Below are 9,731 nucleotides of genomic sequence, written 5' to 3'. Positions count from 1 at the left end.
ACAAAGGCGTTTGAATATTTAGTCCCATTTAGTGTTTTCACATTTTTCTCGAAAATCAGAAAGCGGCCATTCCGAGTCACGGTTGATGACAATATCGCAAGTCAGGCAAGATTTTTTATAGTTTCCCGGATCCCACGCTATATTTTATCAGTTTCCCGGCTGTCGCGAATACCCTTGCGGACCATATGAGGAAGACAATCAGAAGAACGAGTCACAAATAGAAAAAGAGAAGAAGAAGAAAGCCAGAATATCCGAGAACATTTTTTATTTGTTATTTCATTATATGCTAATTAATTTATATGCAATTTATGGATTTATGAATGGGGAGTGATTCCTTGGCCTAAGGGAAAAGCTGAAATGCACCGTGTAGTTTTTGTTTGCTGAACAATGACTTACTGTAGACTCTTCCACAGTCTCTCGCTCGTCCGTTCCGTCTCCACGCTTAGAGACTGTAACCGTACAATGACCGAAAGGACTTATGGGTCCCGAAAACTTGGACCCAGCGTGCTTTGGAAACCAAAATACTCGTCAACAGTCTCTCTCGTTTCAATATTTTCAAGATGGCGGCGAAAACGAGAGAGACTGTGGACGAGTATTTTGGTTCCCAAAGCACGCTGGGTCCAAGTTTTCGGGACCCATAAGTCCTTTCGGTCATTGTACCGCTACAGTCTCTAAGCGTGGAGACGGAACGGACGAGCGAGAGACTGTGGAAGAGTCTATGACTTACTGCAGCGCTATTCTTCTGTTTTGTGTTTCTACACGATATTCGATTATTTATACACGTTCATGTTTTAACGAGCGATAGCTCCTCCATGATACGTGTTTAAATAAACTATTGCCTATTGTCTATTCTAGGTATAGAGGCCAGTCATTCGTTATCTTATCTACTAGCGAAATATACTATTTAAGAAATAGCTATGCATCCGGAATTTTATTCGTAAAGTCCGACAAACTTTTCGGGTGCAACGCAGGCTACAAATGAGCTACGCTAGGATTATTCCTCAAAAGGATTGTAGTCAGGGTTCCCGCCATTTTCTCCTGTATTATGGGACTCTTCTGGCCGGATGATCGGTTCTTCTACCACTGGGCTAAAATCATAAAGAAAAAAAATGTAGTTTGTAACATGAAGACGCAAAAGAGTGTTAGTACATGAAGAGAGTCTGTCTGTCACGGTTCATGCCGATACATTTTTTTTGCTAATAATCATTCAGTTGATTGATGCCAAGCAATTACAGAATGTACTCTCTGGTTAATAGCACATGACGGGCAGTTTTTGCCTGTCCTTGTAGACTGATAATGACGAGGTTCATGAGGTTCATTCAGTTGATCAATTAACTATGATAGCACATGATGGGGGAAGTGTTTGCCTGTCGTTGTAGGCTGATAATGAGATTCATTCAATTAATACCAAGCAATTACCGTTCATTTCTCTTCAGATGGCTTCTCATGGACCCTGTAATACAGAAATACATAAGGAATCAATTATAAAACTTCAAAACGATTGACGCTTTATTTTTTACTGCACAACTCTACAGTGCACTTACTTTCTTCGAAAGGATTGTAGTCAGGGTTCCCGCCATTTTCTCCTGTCTTCTGAGCCTCCTCTGGAATGATCGGTTCTTCTATCACTGGGCGGCTAAAAGACAAACAAACATACCTTTGAATAGAGTTTAATAGGGACTTTTGGAAGTCTAAATTGATGTCAAACAACTGTTAAAAGTACCGTTCGTTCCTCTTCATATTTCGTCTCATGCTCATCATGGATCCTGCATGTCAAAAAAGGAGTAATTTTTAGGGTTTGTACGTCCAAGATATGCTGAGAACGCGCTCGTACAGTATCGTGGGCCTAAATAATGACTTTTGCTCTTAACCAGCCAATCGAAGAGCACTATAACCAGTATCCAGAGAAAATGAACATATTCTCTTGCCAGCAGTATACAATCCTGAGGTGCAAAAGCACAATCTCACTGAATTTAGTTACCAAAATCCTGCATCTTATCTTACACGTAACTTACTTTCTTCGAAGGGATTGTAGTCGGGGTTCCCGCCATTTTCTCCTGTGTTCTGAGCCCCCTCTGGAATGATCGGTTCTTCTATCACTGGGCTAATAGAATAAAAACATTAAAAAATATGCACCACATTCATATATTAGAGTACGTGTACAAATCGTTTTGTTTACCGTTGATTCTTCTTGGATTGCTGTAGTCGTTTGGTCTTTAAAGATCCTTTCAAAATAAAAGAGTAGTTTGAAAATATATGAAGGGTTTCCATGATGAATATCTATATGGTTAATACATATGTGCTTTGACTGACTTGACTCTGCTGCCTTATGATTCCGGCTTTACTTACTTTCTTCAAATGGATTGTAGTCAGGGTTCCCGCCATTTTCTCCTGTGTTCTGTGCCTCCTCTGGGATGATCGGTTCTTCTATCACTGGGCTAAAGAAGTTTTTCGATTTATGTCATACAAATTAGTTAGTGGAATGTTTTTAAACTGAGTTGTAACTCAGTGATTTAAATCCCGGTCCCAGTGATGAACTCTGGGGTAATCCCATGTTAGTGATTCTATTCTCTAATCCTAGTGACCTAAATCCCGGTCCCAGTGATGAACCCTGGAATAATCCCATGTTAGTGATTCTATTCTCTATTCCTAGTGACCTAAAACCCGGTCCCAGTGATGAACACGGGGGAATCCCATGTCGATGACGATTCCAGTTCCCATTTTCGATTTCCTAATTCCCATATTTAACGTTGATTCTATTTCCCATTTGTCCAATTTCATCAAATCCCAGTCCCAGTGCGCGCACAAAATCCATTAACCATCACAATCCTTGTTTTTATGTGGTTATCACTTCTGATATAGTTTCCAACAAAGGATTCTTTAAACTTACGCATCATTCAATCGGCGAAGAAGTCTTTCCAAGAGCAGTCGTTTGTTAATGGTGGATTCTAGGGACAGCGAGTGAGAAAATGAAATTATATAAGAGAAGAAGGCGTAGCTCAGTTGCCTAGTGCCCGGTCTTTTAAACTAGAGTTCCAACGTTCGACCTTCAGAATCTCCACCACTGTTTCAACTTCTTCGTAATCCGCGTAGCTTCAGCTTTGAATACTATTAAAACAAAGCAGACTGACGAAGAGAGGAGGTAAAGTGCACCACATAGCTGAAGGAGCTATATCTATTTAAATCTAGTTACTTTACCTTACTTTAAAAGACTGATGGATTCTAAACTCTAGTAAGGTCTCTGTGATCTATTCAATTACAAACATAATTTGCTGAAACTTACTGCATTCAACGGTGCTGAGCAAAACCATCGCGACGACACACACTGCAAGTATAAAAGTCTTCATGCTTCTGGCCTGGAACGTAAAACACCTGCAATATATAATTCGTTCGTAACTAACTTACAATTATTACATAATTATTTTGATTAATTTCTAAAAGTTTATTATTGAGGAAATGAGAACTTGAGAAATGGCGTGACAATAACATACGTTTGCTTGAAACTCCAAGATACTTTGATAACCGTTATAGGCGTCCGTCAATATTTATCTAGCGCGTTATGCTCACAAGCTACTTGAAAATCAAACGGAATGTGTCGGAGTGCGCGTCGCCATGCTAATATAAGCATGCCTTATAAAATTGAAGTTACAGTCTAGTGAAGAAAGCTGTGTGAAACACTCCAAATTAACTACGATCTCAAATATATTGTCGAAACACTGAGCGTTGCGTGACGACACTAATAGCGGCTGCGTAGGAGTATGCGACAGTGCGCACGGATAAAAATTGCCATAACTCCTTCATGTTAGTTCAGTTAGCAATGTTTGGGGATGGTTCACACTTCAACACAAACATAAACATAAGTATAAGAAATATAGTACTATTGTAATTCTTTATGCTTATGTACGCCCGGTTCACACTTAGGATTTCACAAGCATAAGCATAAAGGGAAAGGTTTCCATTCCTTATGCTAATGCTTATGCCACGTGTTATGCTTTGTGCAATCCCGCTTCAGTGTTTCTCAGGCCTATTGTTTATGCTTATGTTTATGTTAAAGTTTGAACCAGCCCTAAGTCTGATACGTAATTATCAAAGGTAATAATCATTTACATTAATAATTATTCTAAATATCTAAAAGTGCGCCTCGTGGAATAAAGTGGGATGCACTACTGTCGCTCAGAAAAATAAGTTGTTGTCATTTCTCAGTCAGTCTTGTGACTAAAATGGCCTTCTCACTGTGTTCACCAAACATGACTTAGTATATGGTTAAATATGGTAATGTTATTAAATAGATACTAAAATTGCGCCAAAATATCGATCGAAGGTTATTAATCTATCACCCTGTTATCTATTTGATCTCAAAGTGAAAAGGCATGCACTTGGCTGAAGCAGGAACAAAATATTTCGAGCGGGAAGTTTTCCCGAACGGTTGTGTCGAGACCCAAAGTCAAGTGCTCTTGTCATTCAATTCTCTTTAAGCGAATTACTGATTTTTATGCAATTTCTGTGCAATTTATTCACAGAAACAGATCTTATACCAAGCAGGCGGCGGCCACACTGAAAGGATAGCTGAGATAGCTGATTGATTCAAAGCTAGCACCCCGTTTACGAATTACTAGTAATTAGAATGAATTATTTTGAAAACAAAAATTGCAGCACTTCAGGACTTCAATAACGACCTTAAAGCAAGTATCCCGGAAAAATTTTAGAGTATTTTTTTATTTTTTGAGGAAAATTTTACAAAGTCTTATAGCTCTTGTAGCTGGAAATATCTAAGACAGAAAACTGTTTTCAATGCACTAACTGATAATTGGCGGTAATTACATTCTACTGGTAATATTGAAATATTATCATGTCAAAAATTTATTTAAAAAGAAATAACTAAGTTGCCTTTACTTACCAAAACTGTTGAAAGATTTCTTGTACTTTATCGCCGTTTTAGGAAGAATTACTTTTCGTGTCGAGCTGCTCTCGTATCGATGTAGCTTCCGTGAATGGTTTCAACCCAGGGGCGAGGATTAAGTATACTTGATTATTTTAGCGCGCCTTAACGCATGAGCTATTGCAAGCTTCACGCCTGCTTACAGAAAGACGCGATCTGCTCCGATAAACACTTAATTGGAAAATTATAATTATTTTAGCGCCAATCACAGGTTTCCATGAGCATCAAACTCAAAAATCGTTATGAAAAGCAACAATTTTGGTAGGTTTTGAGGTAGATTTTGTCTAGACTAGTACGTTAAATGTCAAAAACATTGCGTTCTAAAGAACTTATCAAAGCGTATGATTACAAGTAGAGTGCATTCAGTCAAACTGTTGAATAGTTGACGTCGCCTAAATTAGATAAGTAAGTTACTATTTTAGCTGACCTCACATAAATTTGAAACTACGAGTAAACAGCTACTGAGATCAGGGGGAGAAACGATGATACAAATGAATGTCTATTCACTCATTCTCTGGTAAAACGAACCCCCGGATTAGTTAGCATGACCGTTTTTTGGCGCGCATTTACTATATTTCAACAGTTTGACTGAATGCACTCTATTGATATTGTCAATAGAACAAACGCTGTCATTGCTTAATTTTCTTTTCTATGTGAATCAGACAGAATCATGACGTCATGTAAGAAATTTTTGAGCTTCGAAAGAAGACAATGTTGTGGGGGGGTGGGGCAGAATATTGAAGACTCGGGAAAATAGGAGGAAAGATCTCTACTTTCTCAAAAATTTCTGCTAGTAAGATTTTGAGAGAGGAAAAGATTGTTATCAAATTATCATATTACATCAATTTTGATAATATTCAAATGTGTTAGCTTTGAAGTTTGCTTCTCTGAATAATTAAACGATTCCAATTTGAAGCACTTTTGAACTTCTTTGCTTAACCATGCATGCTATTCTATTTGGCACGACCTACTATTTTTTAATTAAAAACTCATGAATCAAAATGACTTCAATTAGAATTGCATTGAGCCTTTCTTTGGCCGTTACAATTCAGTGAGCAGTAACACCAGACTAAGAAACAAATTACTTATTTTTATAAATTATTTATAGATTTTGCTTAGGTGTTGTCTCAAATATTAAGTTGAAGAAAATATGAAACATAACTAATGTTAAAACCAAGAAATATTTGGTTTTTATTTACAAAATATTGATTGAAAATAAAGAAACAATTGATTGCTCAAGAAAAGGAATTATATAAGAATATGCCATAAAATAAACTTGATTGATAATGATATACAAAACAAAGTTTTGTTGCTTTAGAATAAGGATAGTATTCTAACCACTGAATGAGTGTAGTAGGTATAACTATTGACTATGGGGGGAGATATAGGTGTGTGAAATCCTTTCTTTTCGCAAACTTGATTCAAAGGCCATAAACAATGCTTTCAAGTTGAATTAGTGACCAGATGAATTGACATATTTACTTTGTTTTGCTTAAGCTATCCTCGACTCGAAACCACTAGTCAGAATGATCTCACAAAACTAACGTGTTTCACGTAAATGAGCTTGAAAGTAGGCTTGCCACAAAAGATTCTGAAAGAAAAAGAAAACCGACTTTGAGAGAGTCTAGCTTGAAAGTAAACCAGCATGCTAATAAGATGTACTCTTGGATACATGCAACGGTTAATATATTTAATTTACAAGTTAAAATCCAAGTTAAAAGACAGTTTATAGAGGCGAAACTGAGAAGCAAAAAGTAAAAGATACAGAGAAATAGCTCACGAAGTGCATAAAGAAATCTGCAGCAAAGCGACATGGATACACTCAAACATGTCAACAATTTACTGACTAACATCAATGGCCAAAGGGACTGTAAAATGGAAATGAAGAATTAATGTTCCCACTGAATGTTTTTGTAAAGTTTTTCGTTATTTGAGTTAATGTAATAATTTTGCCTGTGTAAATGTAGTTTTCCCTTTATTTAACTTATTCACAAAAGCATCCTGAAGCATAAGAAGAGATAACTAGCTAAAAACTAGTGTGAGCTGCATTGGTGTTTCTAATGAAACAGTAATGATAAAAAGGTAAATTATACACCGTGAAAAGATGAAAATACTGAGGTTTTGGACGCTAGTCCTTTGTCGCAGTAAAGATACGCTTCATGTCCATACACAAGTATGTCTCATTAGCATATCATTTTACTCTCAAGCTCATTTGCACGTAAAACATCCATTAGTATTCGGGTGAGTTTAGGAAAGGTTTTTAGAACCATTTCTAAAAAATAAGGGTCCTGTTGAAAGGATGGATGTTGAACAAGTGCTTTTAGTGTGTCAAGTTAATGCAGATTTCACAAGAGGTTTCTAAAATTACAGCAAGACATTAAGATGACTTCACAACATCCAATTAATGCTTGAGGTACTGGTAGTAATAACATGACCAATGCATACCACATCACACTTTTTCACCAAAATATGAAAATTTCTCGACAAAATTCGGCTTTCACTCTTTAGAAGCAACTTTCAACAGGGACCATTCAATGCATTACAGCTTTGGAAATTTAAACTTGATAATTATGGTCAAATCATATCTAAAATTAGCGATTTATTTTTAAGAAATATATTCTATATTCTGAGAGGCATGTATCAAAATTGCTTTGGGATTTTACAAGTTTTAGGATAATTTCTTAAGTGGGTTATTTACACTGTTTTTCTATCAGCAAGAACTCTTACGATACTTCCTAGTCCCCCAGCTGCGAGAGCCTGAAAATAAATTTAAAAATAATTGTTATAAACCTCATGTTCTGATTGGTTGGGGCATGTGCTTTATGAGAGTACTCGGCACATGTGTAAATGTTCTATTTTGTCATTTGTATACAAAATAATGGCTACAAAATAATATACTATATTGAGATTATACTACGTTATACTACAGGCCATACTATACATACTAGATACCATACTATACAACATAGTACAATTCATACTACACGTCATACTACACACCATTACTGCATGCCATACTACACGTCATACTACACGTCATACTACACGTCATACTACACGTCATACTACACGTCATACTACATGTCATACTACACGTCATACTACACGTCATACTACACATCATACTAACCTTTTCATGCCAAGTTAGAAGGATACCGCAGTTGTTGTCACTTGGCTCTGAAAATCCCCGATAAAGATATTTCATGAGGATGTCGATGCCTTTGGTATCCAAACCCTTGATTGCTTGATCTATCTCGTTGGCTTTTGTTGCCGAAAGAACTCTCATAACTAACTGGAAGGCTTTGTCCTGATAAAGAAAAATAAATACAAAAGTGGCTGTTTAAAATTTCTCTGCATTCATCATCGGAAAAATGGCGCACAAAAAAACAGTGACTGCAAAGGTGTGGTATCTAGAGCCTCATTTCTGGTCAATTCCTGAGGGAAGCAGGAAACACACAACATCCCCCTCCCATGTGATGCAGAGTCCAGAGACCCCAGATGTAAGTGCACTACTATGATTCACCATTTAGGCACTACTCATCATGTGGTACAAAAAGTATTGGATTGCGTTACAGTCATCACAAAGTTCATACATTGATCTCAGATTTTGGTATGAATGTACTGGCTTTTAAAAAAATTATTTACTTGATTTATTTAGTTAGCTCCCTAAATACAAGAAAAATACAATTTTTCTAATGTGTAAGCTTTTCTTACTGCTATTTAGCAAACAACAGAGAAACAAGCCAAGTAAGTAATTTGTTAAAACAGCCAGTACAACAGAATTTTTACCTTGGCAGCTTGATTCTTGGTCTGTAGAGGAGGATTTGCTAATACAAGTTTTAAAGCATCACAATTTTTCTTACTAAAACTATGTAAAGGAATTCTAACAAACTTTTTGAATAATAAATTATCAACCATGTCGACAGAAGCTCTTGGCATCACTGAATATGATTTTTCAAAATCAAGGATAGAATTAAAGAGTAGAAGTTATCTAGAGATCAGTCTTACAAAGGCTGTAAAAACAAGGTTTTACGTAAAAATAAGCTTACTTCCTTAGGAATGAACACCGAATAAAGAACAACAAATTCAACAAAACCCTTTTATACTTAGCAGTAAAACCCTCAAGGCTTAAGTTTACTCGAATGATAAGTAATCCTAGCTATCTGATAGCAATAACAGGGTATTTAAGTAGTTTAAAAGTGGTAAGGATACGAAGCAAGAAGAGAGTTCACCTCCCCTTCGTCTGGTCCACCAGAAGAAACATCTTCGCCTTGTTCATCGTCAAACTGGTTTTCAAGAGCGTCAACGTCGACTTTACGGAATTTAGTTGATTCTTTAGCCTTAGACATGCTTTTTTAGGGCTTTTTGATAAGTACGAGGGTAGCAAATAGCGATTTTTGATGAGATTTTTGGACCAAAACTGAAAAGTTTCTGTCGAGCTGAAGGGTTGCTCCTTCCGCTTCCCAGTATCCCTTGCACGATGAGCTATAGGTCACGTGTCTATTAAGGTATGGTGGGATACCTGTGGTATGAAGTTAGCTACCCGACTGGGTATTAATTCGTTTTCGTTTTCTTTCTTCATTTGTTTTCAGTTTCTTAGAGAAGAGAAAGGAAGGAAAAGAAAAAAAGGAAGGAAAGGAAAGGAAAGGAAGGTGAAAAGGAGAAGAAAGGAGAGAAGAGGAGCCAAGAAACTAGAAAATTCTGCTAATAATTCACCAGCGCAAATGTTGCCGCCTTGCAACAACGCCTTTGCAAAAGAATGCCGAATACTGCGGGTCAAAATCGAATAGAA

At 36.8% G+C, this 9,731-nt stretch overlaps 2 protein-coding genes across 5 annotated transcripts; both read right to left on the bottom strand.

The window, feature by feature from the left end:
• Positions 1–250: 250 nt before the first annotated feature.
• LOC116303478 (uncharacterized) lies at positions 251–5,096 on the bottom strand. 3 transcript variants are annotated; one of them, XM_031713038.2, is made up of 10 exons: positions 4,898–5,096; positions 3,284–3,356; positions 2,891–2,948; positions 2,350–2,438; positions 2,180–2,225; positions 2,016–2,104; positions 1,724–1,766; positions 1,545–1,657; positions 1,420–1,453; positions 251–1,088 (listed from the first exon to the last, which is right to left on the bottom strand). In XM_031713038.2, the coding sequence occupies exons 2-10, from the start codon at positions 3,345–3,347 to the stop codon at positions 995–997; spliced, it is 630 nt and encodes a 209-aa protein (XP_031568898.1). In that variant the 5' UTR covers positions 3,348–3,356; positions 4,898–5,096; the 3' UTR covers positions 251–994. The 3 variants fall into 3 exon arrangements, with proteins under 3 accessions (XP_031568898.1, XP_031568890.1, XP_031568906.1); XM_031713030.2 differs by having other exon boundaries at positions 3,284–3,372; positions 4,898–5,094; XM_031713046.2 differs by having other exon boundaries at positions 1,545–1,636; positions 3,284–3,372; positions 4,898–5,087.
• A 1,005-nt stretch (positions 5,097–6,101) lies between these two features.
• Positions 6,102–9,424, bottom strand: LOC116303499 (actin-related protein 2/3 complex subunit 5-C). 2 transcript variants are annotated; one of them, XM_031713057.2, is made up of 5 exons: positions 9,152–9,424; positions 8,729–8,801; positions 8,070–8,246; positions 7,638–7,696; positions 6,102–6,530 (listed from the first exon to the last, which is right to left on the bottom strand). In XM_031713057.2, exons 1-5 carry the CDS (start codon positions 9,286–9,288, stop codon positions 6,461–6,463), a joined length of 516 nt encoding a protein of 171 aa, XP_031568917.1. In that variant the 5' UTR covers positions 9,289–9,424; the 3' UTR covers positions 6,102–6,460. The 2 variants fall into 2 exon arrangements, with proteins under 2 accessions (XP_031568917.1, XP_031568925.1); XM_031713065.2 differs by having other exon boundaries at positions 6,102–7,696; positions 9,152–9,423.
• Positions 9,425–9,731: the final 307 nt, after the last annotated feature.

This window comes from Actinia tenebrosa, unplaced genomic scaffold (genome assembly GCF_029948245.1).
Source record: "Actinia tenebrosa isolate PJP-AT-01 unplaced genomic scaffold, QUT_ActTen_1.0 PGA_scaffold1__47_contigs__length_23844297, whole genome shotgun sequence".
Taxonomy (NCBI): domain Eukaryota; kingdom Metazoa; phylum Cnidaria; class Anthozoa; order Actiniaria; family Actiniidae; genus Actinia; species Actinia tenebrosa.
This window is presented reverse-complemented; position numbering and strand designations above follow the sequence as displayed.

What these genes read in the sequence shown, in the direction of transcription:
- LOC116303499 (XM_031713057.2), bottom strand. Translation starts at nt 9,288, where the DNA reads ATGTCTAAGGCTAAAGAATCAACTAAATTCCGTAAAGTCGACGTTGAC. An exon ending in CCAAGAATCAAGCTGCCAAG is followed by an intron (nt 8,247 to 8,728) that starts GTAAAAATTCTG and finishes TTTCTTTATCAG; the next exon opens with GACAAAGCCTTCCAGTTAGT. An exon ending in TTCTAACTTGGCATGAAAAG is followed by an intron (nt 7,697 to 8,069) that starts GTTAGTATGATG and finishes ATTTATTTTCAG; the next exon opens with GCTCTCGCAGCTGGGGGACT.
- LOC116303478 (XM_031713038.2), bottom strand. Translation starts at nt 3,347, where the DNA reads ATGAAGACTTTTATACTTGCAGTGTGTGTCGTCGCGATGGTTTTGCTC. An exon ending in CTACAATCCATTTGAAGAAA is followed by an intron (nt 2,226 to 2,349) that starts GTAAGTAAAGCC and finishes TTATTTTGAAAG; the next exon opens with GATCTTTAAAGACCAAACGA. An exon ending in AATATGAAGAGGAACGAACG is followed by an intron (nt 1,658 to 1,723) that starts GTACTTTTAACA and finishes CTCTATTCAAAG; the next exon opens with GTATGTTTGTTTGTCTTTTA.